This window comes from Gadus macrocephalus, chromosome 19, assembly GCF_031168955.1.
Source record: "Gadus macrocephalus chromosome 19, ASM3116895v1".
NCBI lineage: Eukaryota > Metazoa > Chordata > Actinopteri > Gadiformes > Gadidae > Gadus > Gadus macrocephalus.
Window position 1 is genome coordinate 13,653,142 of NC_082400.1, and position 26,326 is coordinate 13,679,467.

Here is a 26,326-nt window from a genome sequence, read left to right on the forward strand (position 1 = left end):
TGATCCAGGATTCAGAAGGTTACAGGAAACAGTATGAGGACTCGATACATGAAAAAGTAAGTGGTTGGCTACCAGTGTGGTATGTGTTGGGGGGGGGGGGGGGGGGGACATTCGTAGCTTCTCCCCCAATCCCTGCTATTATCTGGGTACGTCGGATAGCGCATAGGGGCCCACTACCCTGAACCAAACTGAGGTGTTTAATTGCTGCTGATCCGTTGTTATTTAGTTAATTTCACAAATATCTCATCTGGGGCGAACAAAGTACATTTCTTACATTTGTTTTAACTATGTTAAAGTTTCAGTCACACTAGAGGGAACAAACAACATTAAATGGCTAGTAAATCTATTTTTTATGAGAAAGTTAGGCTTATAACATAAAAACACAAATGTCAGGGCTATTATTATCCATATGGAAGAACTCCATGTTCTAAAAGCCTCAACTATGGGATGGATGCTCAAGGCCTGTCCCTTACTTCTTGTCCCTTGCTTCCTGTTACCTACTTCCTGTTTCCTGCCTTACGTTACCCTTCCCCCCGTAGACCCACCTGGCGGAGGAGATCGATAAGCTACGAGGGGAGCTGGATCAGTTCAGGATGCGGACCAGCTCCCTCACTGAACCCACCCTGTCCCGGTAGGTCGCCGCACGAGGGGGAAAACTAAACTCCACGATTAGGAAGATTACTCGGCGGCATGTGGTTCAGGAGGTTGAGCGGTGTCCCTGAGTGTGGAGGTGTCCCTGAGCAGGACGCCTCAACCTAACTGCTCCCGACCAGCTGGCTGTCGCCTTGTATGGTTGACACCGCCATCAGTGTGTGATTGTGTGCATGAATGGGTGAACGTGAGGTGATTTTGTAAAGTGCTTAGAGTGGCCCCTGGTTAGGAAAAGGGCTGTATAAATGCAGTCCAAATGCAGTCCATTATCAAACACGAGCGCTAGTTTATACTTTGCGAAAAGACTGAATTTGACCACATTGATAAAATCATCAAACAAATCTTTTCCTCTCTTTTATTGCCTTCTGTACACACTTAGCATGAATATAAAGATGGCCATGTGTGTCGTCGAACCAAACCTTTACTTACACAATCGTACCTGTTCGTTTTGGTCCCAATACAAGATGGCTGTCACCATGTCCTATTCAGTGTTCTTCACGGTTGTAACTCTCTGTGTGTGTGTGTGTGTGTGTGTGTGTGTGTGTGTGTGTGTGTGTGTGTGTGTGTGTGTGTGTGTGTGTGTGTGTGTGTGTGTGTGTGTGTGTGTGTGTGTGTGTGTGTGTGTGTGTGTGTGTGAAGGTCTCACATGGACACGTCAGGGGAACTCCGCTACTCGCTGGGCTCGCTGGCGGAGACCCAGTCGGACCACTACCGCTCGGCCAAGGTCATCCGACGTCCCCGGAGAGGTCGCGTGGGCCTGAGGGAGTCCAAGGTGAGACCGGCTCGGCATTGTCTTCTCTTTGTCTCTCTACCGCTCTCTCAGTCATTTATTGTCTTTCATAAACATAAACAGTTCTATTTAGACCTGTTCTGTGATTAGTCCATCGAGAAGGATACGATCGACTTTATTAATCCCTAACAGTGAAACTAGATGCTAAAAAAGACCCATGCATCGATTGTAGCCAGCCTATTGCCAAATAACTGCCTCTGTCTGTCTGTCTGTCTGTCTGTCTGTCTGTCTGTCTGTCTTTCATCTCTAGGCTAAGTCCCTTGGCGAGCAGGAGTGGCGCTCCCAGCAGCTCGGGATTGGCGGCCACCCGTTCGAGAGCGACACGGAGATGTCGGACATGGACGACGACGACCGCGAGACGCTGTTCAGCTCCATGGACCTCCTGTCGCCGGGCGGACACTCTGACGCGCAGACGCTCGCCATGATGCTGCAGGAGCAGCTGGACGCCATCAACAAGGAGATACGGTGTGCTAGCTAGCTTGGTCGTGATACCGTGTGAAAACAAGGTGGAACTGCGTCGTAGAAGATACAGTGTGCTAGCTAGCTAGGTGGAGATACCGTCAGAGAGCTAGGTGGAAATGCAGTATAATAAGATGCAATTTGCTAACTAGCTAGGTGGAATTATGGTGGACTAGCTAAGTGTAGATGTGATTTGCTAGCTAGGTGGAGATACAGCTGGCTAATTTAGAGAAGTTAAGCTGTGTTAGCGAACAGTAAATATGCTGCGCGAGCCACAGCACTTGGGTGGGGATAAGGTGTGCTAGCTCGTCGAGATGCTATGGCTGTAAAGACCGTAGGCCTATATGACAATGGCTGCTAATGTAGAAAGTGCCTGTAATGTGCAAGCTAGACTCTGGACTAAACAATTTATTAGGTACTTGCAGGAAGCCCATGATGCCCTGAGGAGACTTCTTACTATCTTGTTAATGCTGTAATTATCTCAAGCCTATTCACATGTATAATTGCAAATGCAAATGTGGTTAGATATTTTGGTCAGATGTTGTTAATATGCCTGGCACAATCGCTATAGACCAAGATACGCTTCTCAAAGCTAGCTGGAGAACGAAATAATTTGACTCGCAAATAGCGTTTGGCATCCTGGGAGTTGGTAGCTAATTAGCATGCTAACTCCCGGGTAGGGTTATTTATGTGAACAGACTTTAAGGCTTTCTATCTCCCCGATACAGGCCTGTAATTATTCTGTTGAATGAGCTCTTAGGAGCCTCTTCGTTTTGAATCCATCAAAGCCATGTCCATGCAAGGCACAGCACAGATTCACACAGAATTCATTTAGCCACGCAACAAATTCACTTGTTTCCTTTGTGATGACACCAGATATCCTAGGGAAGCTATTTATCTGATCGGAGCTGATCCGAGCTGATAGGACAGTTGAAGACGATTCAGTTTTAATTAAAGACGACTAAACACGTATTGATCCATCGCTTGATGGTCCGTTGAGTCTCGTGTTCCCGCGGGCTGTGAGATGGTGATGAATGGTTATATACAGAATCATGACTTGACAATATGACCACTCCCCCCCCCCCAACTCACCCACCCTCCTGTCTCATCCCAACCCACCCATCACCAATCCACCCAATCTAACCCCATCCCAACCTAACCCCACCCTCCGAACTCCGTCTCCCTGCTGCCTTTGCACCCCTCAACCATCCCCCCCCTCCATCATCAACCAACCTCCCTTCATCCTCCACCACCCCACCCCCCCCCACTCACCCACCCTCCTGTCTCATCCCAACCCATTCATCACCCATCCACCCAACCACTCCACCTAACCCCACCCTCCAAACTCCCATCTCCCTGCTGCCTCTCAACCCCCCCTCATTCTCGATCCACCACCACCCGCACCCCCCTTTCACCTCCTCCCACCAGGCTGATCCAGGAGGAGAAGGAGTCGACGGAGCTGCGGGCGGAGGAGATCGAGAACCGCGTGGCGAGCGTCAGCCTGGAGGGCCTCAACCTGGCCCGCATGCACCACCACCACGGCGGGGCCTGCATCACCGCCTCCGCCACCGCCTCCTCGCTGGCCTCCTCCTCCCCGCCCAGCGGCCACTCCACCCCCAAGCTGGACCCCCGCAGCCCCGCGCACGACATGGAGCGCATGGGGGTCATGACCCTGGTGAGCCCGCCCGCCCGCCCCCCCCCTGAGGACTTTTAGTTTGGGGTACTCGTGTTCCCGGGTTGACCGCAGGCCGCTCCTCGTGAGAACAGCTTCTTCTTCTTCTTCTTCTTCTTCTTTTCTCTTCTTCTTCTTCTTCTTCTTCTTCTTCTTCTTCTTCTCCCTCTTCTCCTTCTTCTTCTCCCCGATCACGTGTCACACGTACATATAAAAGAGACGACCACCCTCATGACCTTTATCGATGACGATGTATTGACGTGGGATTGCGTGACTTCCCCTCTGCTCTGTCTCCCTACAGCCCAGCGACCTGAGGAAGCACAGGAGAAAGGTACAGTCGCTTAGGCTAGCACTTCTTCTATACTTCGGCACAGAATGTATACACTCACAATGTTATGAGTTAATTTGGGTGAAAGTGTCCATAAAATGGCATATATTTATACCAAAGATGTTCCTGTATTCAACCGATGATTTGCTATTACCAAAAAATCGTGTCTGGTCGGTATTACAGTTGTTTAGAGGCATAAACCACAACTGTGTGACTAATGCTGGCCAACGGCTAAAGGGTTAGTGTTGCTATGGTTATGACTTCTAACACTAGAATATGCTCGTTGTAATACAATAAACAAACGACTTCCGTTAAGTACTGGACGTTTACGATCTCGCCGCTCACTCGGAACACAGTTGGTCCGAATCGGAGAGCAGAACAGGAATGCGAGTTCAAGGATTCACTTACCAAAAAAAAACGTGTGCTGGAAGTTTCACGACATTAAGACGCCAAAACCCGATCTTTTTTCAGATAGCGGCGGTTGACGAGGACGGACAAGACAAGGCCACGATCAAGTGTGAGACGTCCCCTCCCCCGACACCGCGCACCGTTCGCATGACGCACACGCTGCCAGCGTCATCGCACAACGACGCAAGGGGGTGAGTTCCGTCCGCCGAACACAGTGGACACCCAGACGAGGCTTCTCCTCGAATACAAGTGACCTACTCTAAGCTAGCTAGCCCATGAATACTTCGGGTACACTTTATCTTTAATACCGACTGTTTTTTCTTCAAGAAAAAGTTATCAGGGTCGGCATGGCTCAGGAGGTAGACCTATATGTGCGGTCACCTATAATCGGAAGGATGCTAGTTTGATCCCCGGCTCCTCCTAGCTGAGTGTTGAGGTGTCCCTGAGCAAGACACCTCACCCTCACTGCTCCTTACTGTCCCCTGGCATGGATGACTCCGCCGTCCGTTATAAATCACTGTGAATGTTAATGTATGCATGAACTGTTATTAGTTGCTTTGGATAAAGGCGTCAAATGCCCTCAAATGTAAAAGTTATAAAATATTCGGCTTTAAACATGTCCCGCTCGTGCAACCAAAATGGACGCCGATGCTGACCGCGTGCTCGTTGCTAACCCCAGGATGGCGTCCTCGCTGGAGGCCGAGGCCAGCGCCCTGAGCAGCGTGGCCAGCAGCCAGGACTCGCTGCACAACAAGCAGCCCAAGAAGAAGGGCATCAAGTCGTCCATCGGCCGGCTGTTCGGCAAGAAGGAGAAGGGGCGTCTGGGGCACATGGCCCACCGACACGTCATGGTTGATCCGCACGGTGGGGCATTGGTAGCACTGATAGTTAGCATGGCTGCTTAGCAGTAATAGTTAGTATAGCTGCCTAGAGGTGATAGTTAGCATGGCTGTTTGGCAGTGATAGTAAGCATGGCTGCATATCGCTGATAGTTAGCATGGCTGTTTAGCAGTGACAGTTAGCATGGCTGCTTAGCAGTGATAGTTAGCATGGCTGCTTAGCAGTGATAGTTAGCATGGCTGCTTAGCGGTGATAGTTGGCATGGCTGCTTAGCGCAGATAGTTAGTATAGCTGCCTAGCGGTGATAGTTAGCATGGCTGCTTGGCAGTGATAGTTAGCATGGCCTCGCTAATGTTACCTTGGCTTGGATTACTTGGCTAGCTTGATTTGGAATCCAATAGCACAGCATAGGATGTTGGTCTAGAGTAGAATACAACATGGTTCAAGAATAGGAGATGTTTCTAGAATATAATTGGGAATTTAATGCGATCCTACTCCATTTTATTGGAGTAGGATCCAATAAAATGAAATAGAACATGTTTCTAGAATATATAATAAATAAAAAGTTGAGAAGAATAGAACAGATTCTTCAAGCTACACAGGGAATTAGCATTGGCTGGTTAGCATTATATCGCTAATGTCTCTCTTGTCATTCCCTCTTCCAGCACCGGTGAACGACCCCGACATGGTGGGCCAGGATATGGGCATGGGGAAGCTTGGCACTCAGGCTGAGAAAGACCGCAGACTGAAAAAGAAGTATGTTTTCCACCCAAAACACACCTACGGTCTGAAGCAGCATCGCACTCCACATAAATTACCTTTCAGCTTAGCTAGCGGCTAATCAACAAACACCTGTCACTATTACAACCGGGGCAGGACAGTGCAGTGTGTTCAGGTCTCTCTGTTCACTAAGCTTCTATATCTATCTATATCTGCTATATCTACCCACTAATATTTGCAGCAGCCCTTCTACAACGACACAAACATGCAAAACAAACAAGGGAGGAACCTTTCAAACACTGTAGCCTCGGTAGACACACATTATGTTCCCCTTCACCGCGCTGCGCGCTATTCCAAATCATCCTGGGGATCAGTATTTAACAAGGCCCCGGATCTCAATTCACCAGGGTCTGGATCACTATTGAGCAGCCGAGAATCAGGCCAAGTATATTCAGAGACGACGCCAAAGTCGAGTCTATCGATCGGGCTTTAGAGTCCAATTAATCTACCGGGGCTTCCTGATCAATAAGGGAAGTGTATATAAAACACAGCCCCCCCCCCCCCCCCCCCCCCCCCCTCCCCCTCCCTCCCTAGCGGCCATTTTAGCTCATCGTCGCTCAAGACCTGAACTCTCCACTCACACTCACCAACCGTCTCTGAACCAGGAATGTGTATGTGTGTAGTGTGTGTGTCGGGCGTGTGTGTGTGTGTGTGTGCGCATGTCGTGTGTGTCCTATTCTTTCTGTACATTCGCCTTGTCCCGCAGCCAAATGCCGAATGTCATTTGGCCTCAAATGTGCACAACTGAGTTATCGTGACAAGACTGACTGTGATGCCCATGGGGGGGGGGCCGCCCCTGGGGGGGGGGGGGGGGGGGGGGGGTCCGAGGGATGTGGTATGGTATGGGGTGCCGGTGGTGATGATGCCCGTTGTCCTTGTGGTGGGGCTGCACTGAACTATGGATGCAGGGCGCAGGATGCATCGTGGTGCCCCCCCCCCCCCGCCCCCCTTCTCTTCGTCTCTTGCATGCCATCTCAAAGCCTGCCCCCCCCCCCCCCCCCCCCCCCCAAACCTTCACATTCCAGCTAACCGCTAGATGGTGGTTCGCCGGGACATGCGTCTTGTCTGTTGATTGGTCGGCTCCGGCGTGGGGGCGGGGTTTAGTGTCTGTGGATCTCGGAGCACATTTGAAAATCTGTTCTGTCTGTGTGTGTGTGTGTGTGCGTGTGCGTGTGTGTGTGTGTGTAAGGGGGCGGTGGGGAATGATGTGGGAATGCGGGGAATGACACACAGGGACTTGGTTGTGTTCCCGTTGCATTTCTCATCTCCTCTCTTCACTGGAGCTGCACGAGCTGTGGTGGGGGTGAACACCTCGCACACGGACCGCCGCCCTCTCTTTCTGACTTGCTTCCATCCCCCCCGGTGCTCAGAAAGCGTGTTGTACAAAGAATGTCCTCCAACATGACCTTTGGCGCACATGTGTGTAAACAAGATGCATGTTGTTTGTTTGTGCGTCCGTGTCTGTGTCCGTGTCTGTGTGTGTGTTTGTGTGTGCTCGCATTCAACCTTTTTTTAATTTTTTTAGAGTCCGATCGGAAACTGCTGTTAACCCATTAACATTTGTGTACTTTTGTCTCCTGTAATCTCTCTCTCTCTCTCTCTCTCTCTCTCTCTCTCTCTCTCTCTCTCTCTCTCTCTCTCTCTCTCTCTCTCTCTCTCTCTCGTCCCCTTCCTCTCTCTCTCGTCCCCTTCCTCTCTCTCTCGTCCCCTCCCCTCCTCCCTCTCGTCCCCTCCCCTCCTCCCTCTCTCGTCCCCTCTCCTCCTCCCTCTCTTCATCCTCTGATTCTCTAACAAAGCGGGTAAGTGGTGAGGCCGCGTGATATCCTGGGCCTGGTGTCCATCGTTCCCCTCGCTGTGTCTCCCGTCTCTCTGTCTCCGTTTCCGTCCCTCTGTCCATCTGTCCTTCTGTATGCCATCCTCCCCCAAGAGACAAGAATGCTAAATGCCAAGGCTACGCCACAGTCCATCTCTGTCGGTCCAATCGCTGTCCTTCTCTGTCTGTCCTACGTCCGTCTGTCTGTCAAATCTCTCTCTGTGTCTCCCATCTATTGTTCTCGTACTGTCTCTCGCTCTCTCTATTTCTGTCTCTTTCCATACTTCTATTTATATGTCTTGTTACTCACCCTCTCTCTCAACCTCTTTCCATCACGATTTCTCTCTCTCTCTCTCTCTCTCTCTCTCTCTCTCTCTCTCTCTCTCTCTCTCTCTCTCTCTCTCTCTCTCTCTCTCTCTCTCTCTCTCTCTCTCTCTCTCTCTCTCTCTCTCTCTCTCTGCTCAGTGGCTGTCGGTGACACTTCATTTGCTTTCTTTCCCTTCACTAACCCTGTTAAGCCCTGCCCCTGGCCCCTCCCCCAGGCAGCTGAACCAATGGGCTGGACTGAGAATGTGCGGCGGCCCACTGGGGGCTGACTTACACCTGGAATGTTCTTCCTCCTCGTCCTTATACACCTGCCTCTTCCTCGCTCTCTTTCTCTCTCTTTATGTGTGTGGAGTCACAAGCTGTGGCACCCGGTTGCAGGAATGTAATGTGGCTTCTTACTGTCGCCGTGTGTCTGATCTCGTATGATTTTTCGTGTTTATAGTTCTCTGATCTCGCTATCTCAACCTCTTAAACATCTTCCTCCTCCTCATCCTCCTCCTCCTCATCCTCCTCCTCCTCCTCCTCCTCCTCCCCTTCCAGCTCCACATTCAGTGGACGTTCATTTCCTTCTCTTATCAGCCGAGGCTGAGCATAAGAATCACACATTGTGTCGACACAATGACACATGTGTTTCGACCGTGAATGTAAACACAATGTGTTTATTGTCAGTGTTTCATTGACCTTGTGCGCCGTGGGAAGGTGCTGCTACTCAAGTGGTCCTCAACACTTTTGTGGCCCGTTCCGAAATTTTGGTCAGAAAAAGGAGTGATATTTCAATTTCCAGGTTGTATTTAAATATAAATATCCCAGTGAACGCATGCTAATAACACTATGCTACTTAGTAATCTCACACAGTCATTTCATATATATCTTATCAGACCCTTGAAACCTTTTTTAAATGTCCAATCAAATACCAATAACTCATAAGTCAGCAGTCTCCCAGCCGCCCCCACTATGCAAATGAGGCGGCCCGAAGTGGGCCCCCGACCCAGAGGTTGGGCAACGCTACACTACACTCCTGAGGGGCCCTCATCCCTGTCCACGCCTCCAAGGCCCCCGCCATGCCATCCTCTGGGAATGCCCATGTACATATGTGTGTGTGTATATACGTGTGCGTGTCTGTGACACACAGGCGTCTATACAGTGCGGACAGTTTGTGTGTCCATTCCGTTTACATCGCCGTCGTGGGAATGTGCCGCAGCAGCGTGTGATGGAGTCGATGTTGCCTGCCCTCCCTGGTCGGGGCGTGATGATTCTTCTACTCTATTATTGTCCTTTTTTCTTATTCTACTGTTTGTATCTCTCTTTGCGCTGAGTAGGCGAGGGCCTCTGGACGCACCGCTCATTAAGTCCGTGGCCGCGTCCCACCTTAACCTGCGGTACTTACTAAGCAAATACTCTCTTCTCTCTGTCCTCCCTGCAGAACACACACTGACCGCCACACCATCCCAGCACCACCCCACGCACCACTCCCACCCTGACACAAAGCACGGCACACACAGGGTTCAAAAGCATTCCATTTGGTGTTCCAGTGTTTTAGTCTTGGAATACTGATAATACTGCAGTACTTCTATAATACAGTACTGTTCTACTGTTACTACAGGCCAAGGTGTTGTACTATTGATAGTACTGCAGTACTTCTATAATACAGTACTGTTCTACTGTTACCACAGGCCAAGGTGTTGTACTATTGATAGTACTGCAGTACTACTATGATACAAGACTTAAGTACTGTTGTAGTGTTTCTACAGTGCAAGGTGTTTTACTACTGATGGTACTGCAGTAGTACTATAATATAGGTACTGTCAGTGAGTCACAGATGAGGGGGAAGGTAGCCTTGTGCCTTTAAGGGCGTGTGTGTGTGTGTGGCATGCTTATCCCATCTCCTTTCTCCAACACCACACAGATGAATGATAAAACCCACCTTTCTAAAGCTATTGGGTGCACAAGACACACACACACACACACACACACACACACACACACACACACACACACACACACACACACACGTCTCTTAGACACCCACAAACACACACAGCAAACCCCACCCCATCCCGTTTGGATCACAGTGCTTAGTGGCTAAGGAGTGCCTTTTAAAAGCGGTTGTGTGAGGGATTGTAATGTTTAACGTGTGTGTGTGTGTGTGTGTGTGTCTGCGTCTGTCTGTGTCCATGTGCTGCTCTTTGGAAAGTGGATGCTAAGGAAGTGTTGCGCTCTCCCCGTCCCCAGGCACGAGCTATTGGAGGAGGCCAGGAGGAAAGGCTTACCATTCGCCCAATGGGACGGGCCGACAGTGGTCGCCTGGCTGGAGGTAGGCGGTATGAGAGGCCCAGCGCCACCTTGAGGTGGCTGAGGGGAACACGGCTCATCGGTGTTAGCATGACATAGCCGCAGAAAGGCTAAATGACGGCAACATCAGGCTACTGCTTCAAAATCAAAATCTACAATTATTAATCAGAGCACTAAATATTTTTTGAATTGATAAAAATCAGAACATGAAAAGTTAGTATTGACAACACAAACATGGACACTACTCTTTCCTCAGGTCATGTGTTTTAACTAACTACAGCAATGTGTAAAGCATTCTCACTCTGAACTGTACTTTGAACTCCTAGATAGCAAAACATCAGCAAATTGTACTGAAACACCGCTATGGAAATGCACATTAAACAGTCGACCATAGCAGTGTAAACCCTGACCCCTTACATTCGCATCATTACTCCTTGTTACGATGAAACAAGCTAGCTTGGCTTTTCCGTGGGTTATTATTAACATCTTTGCATCATGTTGGTGCAGTGCAAACACCCCCTACACACTCCCAGCAGCGTTGGCAGTGGTTGGGGAACCACAGCCACGCTTTCCATTGTTCTGAAACCACAGCCTAAGCAATAGGGTAATGTGTCTCTGCTGATAATTTTGTTGCCTTTGCTATTTTTCTAAAAATACGTCAAGCTCAAATAGACGGGGCAAAAAAAACAACCGAGAGAGCTAAGACCCATCATGGTGCCGATATGAAATAAGTCTTAATATATAAATATACATCTAAAACATAATGCTCATACTAGACTGAGATATAAAATCATACAGCCCCTTCAAAGCCTGCTTGTGGAATCCATGAAGATGTTTGTGTTGTTATAATTGATGCTACACTGCCCTCTGGTACCAGAAGGTTGGATTACACCCCATCATGCAACCCACATTACACTCACAAAAGCCAAGACCGTTCGCTGAGAATGAGCCCCCTAGTCCCTACACTGTCCTCTGCGAATAGCGACACAGATATGGTTGTAATGTAGGATTTTACAGAGATTTCTTTAGATTTGCTCCTTCACTTTTTGTCCCCCCCATTCGTTTTTTATACTTTTACCCACCGTTTCTGAAGTTCTTCCAACATGTCAGTCGTGGTCTAACTGGTGACCTGTAAGGTGGACGAAAACAAACACATCAACCCAGTAAATAAATTGACTACTGGCTTGATTGTGAGTTTAATGTTTGAAGTTAAGAAATGGATTGACATTGTTCATCTATTTTGAAAGAATTGGAAGGAGTATATACACTATTTTCCACTATTTACAGTTAATGACAGTATTTCATTCCTTGCACACCTTTAGATTTAAATGTGAAATGTAAACGTAATTTTATTTGTAAATGTTTTTGTAAAGTTATTTTGTAAAATGTAGATGTAAAAGTTTTTGTAAACCTAAACGTAATATATAAATGTGAACGTTTTTGTAAACATAAACGTCAAAATGGCCTGTTTGTTTCTGCGCCCGCCCCAGCTGTGGCTGGGCATGCCCGCCTGGTACGTAGCGGCGTGCCGGGCCAACGTGAAGAGCGGCGCCATCATGTCTGCGCTGTCGGACACGGAGATCCAGCGGGAGATCGGCATCAGCAACCCGCTGCACCGCCTCAAGCTCCGCCTCGCCATCCAGGAGATGGTGTCGCTCACCAGCCCCTCGGCCCCGCCCACCTCCAGGACCGTGAGTCGAAACAAACGCACCTCCTCCCCGAGTTATACATCTAGAACTATATGTCTATAGATAAAGATATAGATCTATATCTATATAAATATTTAGAGGAATGGATTTTGATATATATCTATCTATTGATTTGATATATGTGCATGTATTTCTGTCTGCTATATATATATATATCTATAGATCTATAGATATATATCGATATGCATCATCTATATATATATATAGCTATATAGACTTAGACAAATATGTTTAAACACGTCCTTCCTATCGGCAAAAATGTCATACTGTCAAATATATAGCTATTTTGCTTGTTGGGAGTGTAATGAATAAAACTAATGAGCACACACACACACACACACACACACACACACACACACACACACACACACACACACACACACACACACACACACACACACACACACACACACACACACAGTCTGTGAGCTATCTGCCCCTCCGTCTGGACATGTGAGTGTTCTGTTGGCTGTGCTCTAGTGTGCAGTGGGGACCTGCACAGACTAGGGAGTAGGGACTGTGTTGTCAGTGGGATGGGCCCACTGTCTATTTATACAGCAGCAGTTCGCTTTGTTATGGCACAAGTTGCCATGGATACCACACCCATGATCAACTCGTACCGCCTTTGCTTGCACACACACGCACACACACACACACGCACACGCACGCACGCATACACACACACACACACACGATAAGTAAGAGGCCGGTCCCAAAAATAGTGCTGCACATTTTCGGTGGCAGCTACCTGTTTGCTTCACCGTGACGACCAAGACAGCCATGGCAACAGCCCCACTCCCCCCCCATGGTCCTGGTCAGGTCTCAGTGGGAAGCTCACACACACACACACACACACACACACACACACACACACACACACACACACACACACACACACACACACACACACACACACACACACAGATGGCTCATGGGAAATGTAGTTTGTATACCATGCATATTGTATACCAGTTTGTATACCATACCACCTGGTATTCAATACCTCCTCATCGCATCCCTTGTTGTCCCTTGTGTCTTGTCACCCTTGTGTTGTGTTGTGTGTGTGTTTCTCGTGTGTGCGTGTTTTTCTTGTGTGCGTGTGTGTGTGTTCATGCGCCCGTCGCCCCAGGGTGCGGGGGGGGCGGGGCCGTGCTGCCCGCTCTTCGTCTGACTGTGATGCTATAACACTATTGGCTTACAGTGGTGCCGCTCTTCTTCTTTAACACTGCTTGCCCCTCCCACCGGAACCTCTACTACCAATCACCCGCCGCCTCCGGGCCCTCCCAAACCCCGCCCCCTCCTCTCCCCCGCGTCGCGCGCTGCGTAGGCGTCGGGCAACGTGTGGGTCACCCACGAGGAGATGGAGACCATGGCCGCTCCCTCCAAGACGGTCAGTGTCCTCGTCTTCGCCCTCTTCGTCCTCCGTCGTCTCCTTCCCTTATCATGCTCCCTCGTCCACTAACTCCTTACCTTCCTGCCCCCTTGTGTCGTCTTGCGGCCGTCGTCTTCACTTGTACTTGCATTGTATCCTTATTCTCTCGTCTCCTTCTTCCAATGTCTACTTGTTCCCTTGTCTACTTGTTCCCTCGTCTACTTGTTCCCTTGTCTCCTTGTCCCCTTGTCTACTTACTCTAGTGCTCCTGTCCGATCTTTGTGTCTTTAATAAACTAGCGGTTCAGCCTAAGAGAATCAGAGAGAAGTCTGTGCGGCGTTGGTTGGTTCTTGCTGGTGTGTGTCCGAGGTCATCGTGTCCCTTCAGTGGGAATGGAGATGATATCTTGCGGGTGGTGGTGCGGCTGGGTAATGGCTTCATTTCCGGCCCCCGTTCCAGACACTGAGCAGTGATTTGTGGTCTTGCACTGCTCTTTAAGGAACAGTTCGGTGCACACTGAAGTCTGAGCAAAGTGTCACATCTGTACTTTTGTCTATACTCATTCCAGTGACTCATATTTTCCTCTAATATGAATCATTACATTTCCTACAGAAATCTCAGTCTGAGGAAGGCAGCTGGGCACAGGTACTGCACTACAAACCCCCAATACGTCTTCACTCAAGCACTAACTACTAACTAAACTCACATACTGGCCATACTCTGAAGTATAAGGACATACTGGCAATACTCTGAAGAATAATGACGTACTGGCCATACTCAGAAGTATACACACTCATAATGGCAATACTCTTTCCTTGAGAGTATGACCCTTTCAGATATCCACTGTGGTCATGCAAGAGGATCAGAACAAACCACAATAACAATTGATCACACTCAATGTTTGTAATCCCCTCTCTTGTGCTCTGAACCTCCGCTCATTCTTTCCGTCGTCCTTCCCGCTCGTTTCCTCCCGTCGTTGCCGTGGCGACGGGCAGACGCTGGCCTACGGCGACATGAACCACGAGTGGATCGGCAACGAGTGGCTGCCCAGCCTGGGCCTGCCCCAGTACCGCTCCTACTTCATGGAGTGCCTGGTGGACGCCCGCATGCTGGACCACCTCACCAAGAAGGACCTCCGCGTGCACCTCAAGATGGTGGACAGCTTCCACAGGTAACGTGCGCACGCACACACATGCACCTCAAGGTGTGTGTGTGTGTGTGTGTGTGTGTGTGTGTGTGTGTGTGTGTGTGTGTGTGTGTGTGTGTGTGTGTGTGTGTGTGTGTGTGTGTGTGTGTGTGTGTGTGTGTGTGTGTGTGAGAGACGATTTGGGAGAGCGAGGCTGCTGCAATGGCTGTCACGGTCGTCATGGTGAAGCAAACAGGAAGCTGCCAAATTGTTGGAGGATGGTTGGAATATGTTTGTGTGTTTGTGACAGAACGAGTCTGCAGTACGGCATCATGGGACTGAAGAAGCTGAACTACGACAGGAAGGAGCTGGAGCGACGCAGAGAGCACAGCCAGCAGGAAACACGCGGTGACCATAATATACACGCAACACGGTGTACCGTACTGACTATAATATACCGGCAACACACGGTACCGTACTGACTCTAATATACACCCGGCACCGTACGGACCATAATATACACAGGGTACCGTACTGACTCTAATATACACAGTGTACCGTATTGACTCTAATATACATGCAGTACTGTACTGACTATAATATACACGCAGTACCGTACTGACTCTAATATACACGGTGTACCGTATTGACTCTAATATACATGCAGTACTGTACTGACTATAATATACACACAGTACCGTAGTGACTATAATACACAGGAAACACACGGTACTGTAGTGATATAACATCAAGAGAGAGAATAACTGAATTTGTATATAAAAACTGATTTTAATAACTGGTAACTCCCTTCCATAACTTCCACATGTACCGCCTCCCCCCCAGACGTGCTGGTGTGGAGCAACGAGCGCGTGATGCGCTGGGTGCAGAGCATCGGTCTCCGCGACTACGCCAACATCCTGCTGGAGAGCGGCGTGCACGGCGCCCTGGTCGCCCTCGACGACAACTTCGACTACAGCAGCCTGGCGCTGCTGCTGCAGATCCCCAACCAGAACACTCAGGTAACCGCGGCGACCGCCTGCCGCCGCCGCCTCCCCCCCGCTCGGTGACCTTTGACCCCAGGGTGGCCAAGATGACAGCGACCAATAGTTTTGAGTCCACACACATTGGAACGATTTTACACTTATTCATCTTACAAAATATCCGGTTAACCAATCATCTCATCGATTTACCCCCTCAAACAAACAACGAACGAGAGGACAGACCAAGGGAAAGACGGACTGTGGGGTTAGGGTTCGACCCTTTAACCTGAGACAATATGTCCTTAGTGGTGGTTCAAAGAGGAACTCCTACAGGAGGAGCAGCTCTGGCAGCTTGGTCACCGTTTACTTCATTAAGGCTGTGGGGGGCAGAGGGGAATCGAACCCTCTCTCCATCTTCTGATAGATGTAGCTATTGTATGTCCCTTTGGATAAAAGCGTCTGCTAAATGCCCTAAAGGTAAACGTAACACAGCTCCGTGCGTTGCCCTGGAAGCCTCCCTGGACGTCGGCGTCGGTCCGCACCCCCCTTGCCCCGACGGTTCAGTTCCGCCCCTCTGTGTGTGTCGCTGAACCCCAGCGCGTGGAGGAGTCGCCCGAGCGCCGTGGTCCCTCACACTGTCTCCCTGTCCCCCTCAGGCACGTCAGATTCTGGAGCGCGAGTACAACAACCTGCTGGCCCTCGGCACGGAGCGGCGCCTGGACGAGGTGAGAGGGGGGGGGGGGGGTGGGGGGGGTCTGTCTTTACCTGCTGCGTCACCGACCTGTCGACCGCGCAGCACTGACATACACGACGCGGGCCATTAATCCCCCGGTGACGTCGGTGTGTCTCTTTAGACGCGTTCCATTGGCCCCTTTCCACGCCGGTGTTAGCTCCACATTAGCATACAGTTAGCATTGATTCTTGGTCGGCGCGGACCAACACCACAGCCCATGTGACTACAAAGTGGATACTGTTCTTGATTGGGTCCTTTAACTCGTAAAGTTCAAGCGTACCAACGCAGGGGGGCCGAGTTGAAACGAGCAGGTTAGGGTAGGATAGGGTTAGGGTAGGATAGGGTTAGATCACCTTTAAGCTGTGTTTTGGGCTTTCATTGGGATGGAGGCTGTTAACTATGGAGCCCTTCTGCCTCCATGCTACCATCTGTTTGGACCCGTTTAAAGTCCTCTATAGGCCTCGCGCTAGCACTCTGATAGCCCTTCGCTGGCCCTCTATGATATCATGTATTTGCACCCTTTAGCATAGCATCCATGGGTCAACCGTGGTTCAACGAGGAGGCTGCTAGTTCGACCCCCGGCTCCTCCTAGCAGTCAGGTGTCCCTGGGCAAGACGCCTCACCCTGACCGCCTCAAGCAGCCACTGGTCAGGAAGGGCGCCGTATAAACGCACTCCGTTCCCCATTGACGACCAGTAACCGCGTTGCGTCCCCCAGTGTGACGACAAGGACTTCCGGGGCCCGTCGTGGCGGCGCCAGTTCCCGCCGCGGGACGTCCACGGGATCAGCATGATGCCCGGCTCGGCGGAAACGCTCCCGGCGGGATTCCGTCTCACCACCGGCTCGGGGCGCTCGCGCCGCCTGCCCCCGGAGGGTAAGCCCCGCCCACTCCACTCCATCGTCTCGGCAACCTCACCGAATACCGTCCTGTTTAAAGGGCCGCCCGGTGGCCATCTTGGTTCTGGATGCTAGCTTGATTGTTAGCTGGAATATCAAACGTAAATGGCACCTAGCGGCCATGTTGGTTCTAAATGCTAGCTTGATTGTTAGCTGGAATATCAAACGTAAATGGCACCTAGCGGCCATGTTGGTTCTAAATGCTAGCTTGATTGTTAGCTGGAATATCAAACGTAAATGGCACCTAGCGGCCATGTTGGTTTTAAATGCTTAGCTGGATGGGGAAGCTGAGCACGCATTCTGTCTCCTCACCCAGCTAGCATTTAGAACCAACATGGCTGCTCGGTGAATAAAGCCTACAGCAAACGGTAATTGATAACAATAAATCTAAACCCATCCACTAACGACATCACAAGTGGGGTTAATGGATCAGTGGGTTGAAGTGTCTATCGACTATTGTTAAAATATTCCACTCTGCATTTGATTTGAAAACGCTAATCTAACGACTAGACGCCTGCAACCGTTTGTAAATTACGCAATTTATTCGAGTCCCAAGGTGAAGACTAACGCACAGCCGAGACGTATTCTAACCCCCCCCCACCCATGCGTGTGCGAGTGTGAGTGCGAGAGTGAGACTAAGTGTATGTATGTCTGTGTGTGCTGGCGTGTGCACGAGAGTGAGGCTAAGTGTATGTGTGTGTGCTGGTGTGTGTGTGTGAATGTTTGTATGTGTGTGTGCGTGCTGGTGTGTCTGTTTGTATCTATGTGTGTGTGCGTGCGTGCGTGCTGGCGTGTGCACCCTTGACTCTGTGTCTCTGCTCTCCCCTGGGACTGGCGCAGTGCTCTATGAAGGGCTGGGCGACAGTTCTGACGACATGTATTTGGACTGGTACCAAGGTCAGCTATCTCACTAACCACCGTGTTGGGAACCCCCCCTCCCCCCACCCCACTAACATCACCCCCCCCCCCCGCCCAGACTGCCCCCACTCTCCTCTGAACACCAGTGTAGCCCCACCCACCCCCACAGGTTGATTCCTCATCATCCTATCAGTGCCCACCACCCTATCACCACCTCCCCACTCTGAACACATGGGGGCGCTGCTGTCGGCCCCCTACCCACAAGTGATTCCTCATTAGCCTATCAGTGTCTTGGTAACGGATCTTGAAGTGAAAGCAGGATAGACCGTTTTCTTGTATTGATTGCCAAGACCGGTTTTGCCCTTTAACGCATGGGGACGATTTGAAACAAGTAGAATAAGGTATACTCTGTAGAATAGGTCCTGAAAATCCTCAGTTCTGACACGCCCTTTAGAAACAGAAGTAAAAGTAGAAAACTAAATGGCTGACATGCGGGCTGATGTGAACGTTTCCAACAAGTCTTCAAGCTAAATGTTATGTAGCTTATCTATCCCCCCCCCCCCCCCCCCCCCAACCCAACCCAACCCAACCCAACCCCACTCCTTCCCTTAGTCTGTTAAAAGAGAACACGGTTAAAAACAAAAGGATAAGCAGTTATGTTTTTGTTTTGGTGCGTCTGGTTTGAACCAGTATGTCCTCCGGTGGCCTGCATGGTGGAAAACATCCCACTGAGTTCTCCTCTAACAAAATGGCGGCCCGCGTCCGCACACAAGACACGCCCCTCCTCTGTGTTGTCATCTCCCGGTGGGCGTGGCCTTTGGCTACGCCATCTTGTTTGTTTTGTTTAAAAAAAAAAATGAAATGACTTTTGGTGTCCGAGTGGTAACATGGCTGTGAGAAGATGCCCATCTTGTCCATGAATTTTTTTTTGTTAAGATAATTTATGATGAAATTGTAAATAATTATACTTAAAGAAAATAGTGTTTGCTATGTGCTGGACGGGGGCCATTTTGCTGTAGCCACATCCCCGCCAGCTTCTTGACCCTTGACAGTGGCCCTCTAACCCCACAGTGGCCCTCTAACCCCACAGTGGCCCTCAAGCCCCACAGGGGTCCTCGTTCAAATTATCTCTAAACGACCGAGAAGGCCACCACTAACTAACCCTCCCTTCCTCCCCCCCTCTCTCTCCCTCCCTCCCTCCCCAGTGGGGCCGTCCATGGTGCAGCGTCTGGACAGCTCCACAGTAAGAACGTACTCGTGCTGAGGGGAAGGGCCCCTGGCCCCTGGTCTGACCACCAGCCTGTAGGTCCCGCACACACACACTAGTGAGGGGACTCGGTCACATTCGTCGCTTCAACGCGACTTTTTCTCATGTCGCGATGCCGCCAGGCACACATTGACAAAACGAGGTACTGAACGTGAATGGAGGTTCATGTACGGAACAAATTGATCTGAACCTGAGATTGTAAAGCGCTCATTTCAATAAGTCGGCTTCTCGTTTGAGGTGAACCTCATATATAGCCTAGGTGGACGTTAAGTCTCTCTCTCTCTCTCTCTCTCTCTCTCTCTCTCTCTCTCTCTCTCTCTCTCTCTTCCCCCCCCCTCCCTCCGGCTCACACAGGCCGGAGCACACAAGTGTAAGAGTTGCATTGACTCGACGAGTGTAGCCGAGGCCAAAGACTATCAGATGAACAAGTTTAGGTTTACATGCAGCACACACAGAAGCGCATGCATGCACAGTCACACACATTCAAGCTACACAATGATTTAAAGGTGGTCTTCGTTTTCAAACGTCTGTTTGGTTTGTTTGTGGTTTGGCCGCCTCTATTCTGAAGGTGCGTGGGGCTAAACATGTATTTCATATATTTGCTTTAAAGGGGATTATTTTATACCACCAGGTGTGAGGGTGATTAGTCCTTTACAAGCTGTTTTGAAAATCGGCCTCTTCTGCCATCACAAGTGGGCGTGTCCACCTAGATGTATGACGGATAGATGGGCAATGTTTGCTACGGTCCACTGGGTAGGCTGGTAGACTGATCCATCCAGCACACATCAAGGTGGACACGCCCACTTGTGATGTCAGAAGAGGCCGATTTTTCAAAACGGCCTGTAATGGTTAATCGCCCTCACACCTGGTGGTATAATGTCACCTTTAATCATCTCATTTCATATCAGGAGTCAAAACGTTGAACTCGGACATGCCACCATTCCCACATTCACAAGATAAACCCTTTTCCCCCACCTTCATCCCCCCCCCCCCCCCCCCCACCAGACCAGCCACGACGACCACCACTAACCGCTCTGTGTCTCCCGCCTCTCTCCCCAGCTCCAGTTCTAACCTCCTGACCTCTGACCTCCGACCCCGGGCCCGTCCGGCCTGGTCTCGTCAAGCCAAACCGGGAACAAAAAAATAAATAAAATAAAGAACTCTCTGATGACATGCACTGCCAAGAAGCCCACCCCCTAACCGCCAACCACTGTCCTCCCAAACCCGTCGTCATTGAAACCAAGACAGCGGCCCTGGAGGCTTAGCGTTGGACGGGGGGGGGGGGGGGGTCCACCCACCCAGCCCATTCGTCCATCCGTCCCCCCCCCATCCCAGATGTTGGTGCTATACCTTCCCCCCCCTCCCGCCACATTTGTACCTTTTACATGTACAGATACTCGTGGATGCATAACGTTACGGTGTACTACTGACAGATGTGTAGGGGTCGGACTGTAAATGAACTATAAATAATGCTGTTTTTAAATGTAAGTATATAGATATAAATATATTATATACATATACACATCTATGTAGAAGAAGAAGGATATTGGGTCAGAACCCCGTGGTTGGTAGGTTTTAAAACATGCTGCTCTTTAAAACAGTCTTAACACGACCGTGGCATCCCCCCCCCCCCCCCCCCCCCCCCCCCTTTCGCCACACTGAGTTTCACACTCAGCCGTCGTGCTGCTGATGAAGATGAGGAGGACGATGATACTGTGACAGGTCTGGATGTCTTTCGCACACCGCTCAGACCCAGAGAAAAACCGTGAAAGCCTGACCCCTGCTGGCCAACGACAAAATTCCAAGCCTCGTCATATTTTTTATTTTACGGATGTGGTCAAAAAAAAAAAAAAAAACGCAAAATAGAACAGCTACAAAGTGTTTTAAACGAGAGATGCGCTGATAAAAAAAAATTTACTCTGGAATTGACGTCACAAGTTGCCACGGAGATCATGAAAAAATGGACGTTACTCAAAATGGACATCGCACAAACTTAAATCTCAGAGGAATTCCCAACAAGCAGGACTGTGTTCGTTAAAGTGATGCGACGTCCTTTAATGAATTGGTAAACACACACACACACAACCAAAAGACAGCGGTGTGAATCCTCCGGAGAGAGTGACCACTCAGACCCATCGTGTGCGTAGCGTGTATATGAAACATGTTGGACGTGAGGCGACCGAACCGCAAAAACACCCCGTGGGTTTGCTGTGACTTACGTCGGTGTTAAACTGTCGAAAGCTTTGTATTTTTCTCGTTTTGGGGGTCAGGGTTGCCAGGGTGACCCCTACGACCTCTCCCCTCTCCAGTCTGTCTTTCGGTTCATTTTGGACGGACTCCTCTTTCGATCGGAACGGGTTTACGACATCCGCGATTTGCACGAACAACGACTCATTTTGTTAAGTGTCAAAGGTTTTTCTGTTTTTTTTATTTATTACCTGTACTTTGGTCAAAACTATGTGGTGAGCGAAATACATTTTCATTGTCAATAAACTACTGTCAGTTGACAACTAGTTGTAATACTTTCAGCGCTTAAATCATTTTTCTACTCTAAACTTTGACTTCGGCACAAAATAGTATGTGTGTGTGTTTGTACAGACTTGATTGATGTGTAAATCTGTACATGTTTCAACAGTTAAAACGTTGACAAGACTGATCGCCGCAGCGCAATAGACCGACTGAAGGTTCAAGGTATCCGATATCACCACGATATCTCCTCATATGCACTGAATGGTCCTTTTTTTTTTTTTGCTCTTATTTTGAAAATCAAGAGCAATCCGCGCAGAACACTGCAGTGACCGCAATGTGTGGATGAATACAGATGTTCTCACGTGTCGAGCTGGGGCGGGCCCCTGGGGAGTCTATGCACTGGGAATACTCTTCTCAATGCCATTAGAGGGATAGGGGCCCCTGGGAGTCCTCTCCCCTTGGCCCTCGGCGTGCTGGGCCCCCCTGGGTCCTCTCTCCAGGGGCCCTCATAGTGCTGGGGGCCCTAGGGCTGCTCGGACCTGCTTCTCGATGTCCTTGAACACGTCTGGGTCCTCGATGGTTGGAGAGATCTGGCAGAAAACACACCGTCATCGTTCATGGCAGATCCAGATTGTGCCTCGCTGTGTTCGTCATTTGCATTGTGAGCTTGGTTAGAAGAGTCGTAATGCACACAAACCACAATTATTATCGTGGTTAGATATGTTTGAATGCAATAGATATGTTTGCGACATAAAATCATCCATTTCTTCATCCATTTCTTTCTTGCAGTTTGGAGAGAGACTACACAGTTTGGAGAGAGACTGGTGAGCCCGGACATTGTGAGTCCGCTTCCCCCTCACTTCCATACAACTCATAATGGTTACAAGAAAGAATGAATCCATTCATTCATTCATTCTTTCTTTCTCGAATCCCTTAGTTGTATGGGAGTGAGGGTATACTGATGACTAGGGAAAGGAGAAGGCATGGACATAATAAATGATAACCTTCAATTCATATTTCTATTACGATTTTTTTACTTTTACGGGTTTGGTAATTGAGGAGTAGGTGATTGACAGTTAATTCAGAAGCGGGTAGAGGGGCTGATGTGGAAATGTGGGGGATGAAACCCAGAACCTTTTGGGGCGGGAGTCAAAAGCGAAGAAGCAAAGTTTCGGCACGGTGCGATTCACATACAAAGTCAATGCGAAGACGCGGATAGACGAACAAACCAACCAACGAGCAGACTTGGCCCACCTTGTATGGCTTCCCGTTCACCAGGTCGGCCAATGCGGAGCGGGGGATCTTTCCCGACCGGGTCTTGGGGAGCCCCTTAACGAACAGAACCTTCCTGAAGGCGGCCACCGGCCCGATGGTCTCCCTCACCAGCTTCACCGCCTCCGCCGCCACCTCCTGCTGGCTCTTCTGCAGACCTGTGGAAGTTCCCATTCATTTACAAATCAACACGCTCTACCTCGTGAGGTAAGGAGTAACCAGTAACCTAAAGGCCTACATGTAACGGTTCCATCTGAACATTAGTATATTTGAAGGCCGACCAAGGGAACACTTAAGGGTTGAATAATATACAGAGAAATAGCGAATGAATCATACCACTCGGACATGCTAATGGTTGTCAACCGGCAGTGATATTCTAATGAGAAGGCGTGGCCTCACCGTTCCGGAGCACGCACATGGCCAATGGGACGACGCCTTTCAAGGAGTCGTCCAGGCCCATGACCGCACAGTCCACCACGTCAGGGTGCTGCAGCAGAGACTACAGCACAGGGCACAATAAATAGAACTATAGTTGACCATTGAGCTATGCTATAGCGACAATTTCATCCAAAGTGAATTACGGTACCAAGTAAAGTCGGCGACCGGTATTTCCGGAACAGCTAGGGGTTCGAGCATGAGGGTTGAATCCCAAACCGCCCTTATGTATGCATTCTTTATGAATATTATTATGGTCGGTCTTACCTCCTCCAAGGCCCCGGCGGAGAGCCTATGACCGGCCACGTTGATGACATCATCAGAGCGCGACATGATGTATAGGAAGCCGTCCTCGTCCACGTAGCCGGCGTCCATGGTGTCGTAGAAGCCCTGCGGGGAGATCCACAATGTTTTGTCCTGCTTTGCTCATCTTTCTACAATTTTGTGCGGTCCTTATTCACTCTGCTGTTCTTCTGCTGCTTTGTAAAGTATTTTTAAGTTGAATTTTTTTTTTTAAAGGTGACATATTATGCCACCAGGTGAGTGTGATTAGCCGTTACAAGCAGTAATGAAAATCGGCCTCTTCTGACATCACAAGTGGGCGTGTCCACCGAGATGTACGCTGGATAGATCAGTCTACAAGCCTAGCCAGTGGACCGTAGCAAACGTTGCTCATCTATCCGTCATACATCTAGATAGACACGCCCACTTACACTCACACCTGGTGGTATAATATGTCACCTTTAAATGTTGTGCAATCTTTTTAATTATTTAATTGTTCTTCTGCTGCTGTGCAAAGTATTTTTAAGTTGAACATTCATTTAAACTTTGCATGCGTTTAACAAAAAAAGGCATAAATATTTCACCATTCACATTTGAATACACTTTTTCAACGAAAACTACTAATGGTTCATGATCATTTATCCTGCTAGTGATACGGTCGAATCCTTATCCTGCAATGCAGACGTTCACCACTTGATGGTGGCCTTGGACCGCATCGCGAACGTAATCGAGTGTTTGCAATAAAACGACAACTCAACAACGTTCATTTACCTTAAAAGCTGTTTTATAGTTTACCATCAAATAAAATATCAGGACAATTCGCTTGAGGGTGTTATATCTAAATGCAGGTGTCCATATTAAATGTGAGAAAATCCTTTGCCTGTCCAATAAGCTCTTATTGTTTGCCGTCGGCTGTGAGAGGGAGCAGTTTCCTACAGTATTAGAGTGAGACACTTACTGGGAATTTAGTGAAGTAGAGCTCCTTGAAGAGGGCAGCGTTCTGCCAGAGCGACAAAGCTGCTCCTGGGGGAAGAGGCAGTCTGGAGAGAGAGAGAGAGAGAGAGACATCAACACTCACTGAGCCCAGACACAGAGTCTGTTTCACCCTCACTTCCATACAACTCATAAGTGAGTCGAGAAAGAATGAATTGATGAATAAATGCATTGACATGAATGCGTGCAATCATTCATTCATTCATCTTCGACTCACTTATGTATGAAAGTGAGGATGAATCGTTCATCTACATTAATTAATGAATGCATATTTAATTTGATACATGGTAGATTGACAACCATATCAAGATAATTGAGCTATGTATGTATGCATGCATCCATGCATCCATGTCTCAGATATGGTTGTCAATCTACCGTGAACCAACAAAAATAGAGGGGCATGTGGCCGTTGGCTAGTGTTACACTCCGAGTCTAGACACTGGGGGTCAGTGGGTCTGGACTTGACCTGGCGTGACCCCCTAGCTCTGACCTTTCTGGGGGGGGGGGGGGGGGGCGTGGGGATGTGTGTGTGTGTGTGTGTGTGTGGGGGGGGGGGGGGGGGAGCAGAGGGGAGGTGGTTGTTTCATTCAAACCCTTTTCAGGTCAAAATGTCTAAGTCGGTCTACACCAGGACTGAAACTCTGTCCTGCCCTCTACCCTCCCCCCCACACACACAGTGTTTAGAGACCCTCCTTGACTTGGTGGTGCCAGCAAACGGAAAAGAGGGGTCCAATAAAAACTAGGAAAACGGACATGAGCCGATGGTCCTTGTGAAGGACGGCATCATGGATTCGGTCACGTGAAAGGATAGTTTACGTGCAGTTAGCATCGACTTTTGCACGAGTCCTGACGCATGGTGGGAACGGACAGACGAAGTGAAAACTAAATGTGAGGAGTGCATGTTTTCGCCATCGGAACGAGCAGAGCCAGCATCCCCCCCCCCCCCCCCCCCCTCCTCCCCTCCCTTTGAGAACAATTTAGTTCATGCTCTAAGGAAGGACTTCATTTCTTGTTTTTTCCCGTGGAAGTCTGGCCCTTCGCCCGCCCCTAATCCTGCTGTAAGAGCACGGGAATAAAGCATGTTTGGAGGTCAGTGTGGTCGAGGTGTGTGAGTGTGTGTGTTTTGAGGTAATAGTGTGAGCGGGGAGAGACAAAGGGAGATGGGGAACAGCGAAGAGAGAGAGATAAGAGGAGGGATATAAGAGAGGGGAGACAGAGGAAAGACGAGAGAGAGAGATGAGAGAGAACGGAGGTAATGGAGGGAAAGATAGCCGAGGAACAAAGGATGTGGGTTTGAAGGGCCGGGGCTTTGAAGGAAAATGCCCTGCCATCACAATACACACACACACACACACACACACACACACACACACACACACACACACACACACACACACACACACACACACACACACACACACACACACACACACACACACACACACCTCGACTTTAAAGGTTTTGAGGGCCCCTTCAACTGGAGGCTGAGTTATTCACAGATAAATGTGAAATGTTAACCTTTGATAGACATTGCCTTTCATAAATTTGTATACGTTGTCAAAGATTTTTGAAA

At 49.3% G+C, this 26,326-nt stretch overlaps 2 protein-coding genes across 13 annotated transcripts in view; one reads left to right on the forward strand and one right to left on the reverse strand.

Annotated features, from left to right (window-relative positions):
• ppfia2 (PTPRF interacting protein alpha 2) overlaps nt 1–21,822 on the forward strand; it is a 126,315-nt gene extending 104,493 nt beyond the window's left edge. For 4 of the 12 annotated variants that reach the window (XM_060037892.1, XM_060037897.1, XM_060037893.1 and 1 more), the window contains 22 exons: nt 1–56; nt 540–631; nt 1,291–1,423; nt 1,692–1,906; nt 3,329–3,575; nt 3,874–3,903; nt 4,372–4,499; nt 4,988–5,172; nt 5,814–5,904; nt 9,385–9,447; nt 10,301–10,382; nt 11,851–12,051; nt 13,397–13,459; nt 14,054–14,086; nt 14,437–14,612; nt 14,878–14,975; nt 15,411–15,586; nt 16,204–16,272; nt 16,998–17,154; nt 18,018–18,074; nt 19,241–19,337; nt 20,362–21,822. The exon at nt 1–56 is cut by the window's left edge and continues 7 nt beyond it. In XM_060037892.1, coding sequence (XP_059893875.1) covers nt 1–56; nt 540–631; nt 1,291–1,423; nt 1,692–1,906; nt 3,329–3,575; nt 3,874–3,903; nt 4,372–4,499; nt 4,988–5,172; nt 5,814–5,904; nt 9,385–9,447; nt 10,301–10,382; nt 11,851–12,051; nt 13,397–13,459; nt 14,054–14,086; nt 14,437–14,612; nt 14,878–14,975; nt 15,411–15,586; nt 16,204–16,272; nt 16,998–17,154; nt 18,018–18,074; nt 19,241–19,299 — 2,411 coding nt within the window. In that variant the 3' untranslated portion in view covers nt 19,300–19,337; nt 20,362–21,822. The remainder of the gene's footprint in view (nt 57–539; nt 632–1,290; nt 1,424–1,691; nt 1,907–3,328; nt 3,576–3,873; nt 3,904–4,371; nt 4,500–4,987; nt 5,173–5,813; nt 5,905–9,384; nt 9,448–10,300; nt 10,383–11,850; nt 12,052–13,396; nt 13,460–14,053; nt 14,087–14,436; nt 14,613–14,877; nt 14,976–15,410; nt 15,587–16,203; nt 16,273–16,997; nt 17,155–18,017; nt 18,075–19,240; nt 19,338–20,361) is intronic. The other 8 variants (XM_060037899.1, XM_060037904.1, XM_060037902.1 and 5 more) reach the window with 6 other exon arrangements.
• Nucleotides 21,697–26,326, reverse strand: part of acss3 (acyl-CoA synthetase short chain family member 3) — a 32,494-nt gene continuing 27,864 nt past the window's right edge. The window contains exons 12-16 of the mRNA XM_060037906.1: nt 24,719–24,800; nt 23,746–23,868; nt 23,443–23,542; nt 23,026–23,201; nt 21,697–22,361 (exon numbers count right to left, since the gene is read on the reverse strand). Of these exons, the coding sequence (XP_059893889.1) occupies nt 22,278–22,361; nt 23,026–23,201; nt 23,443–23,542; nt 23,746–23,868; nt 24,719–24,800 (565 nt within the window). The 3' untranslated portion in view covers nt 21,697–22,277. The remainder of the gene's footprint in view (nt 22,362–23,025; nt 23,202–23,442; nt 23,543–23,745; nt 23,869–24,718; nt 24,801–26,326) is intronic.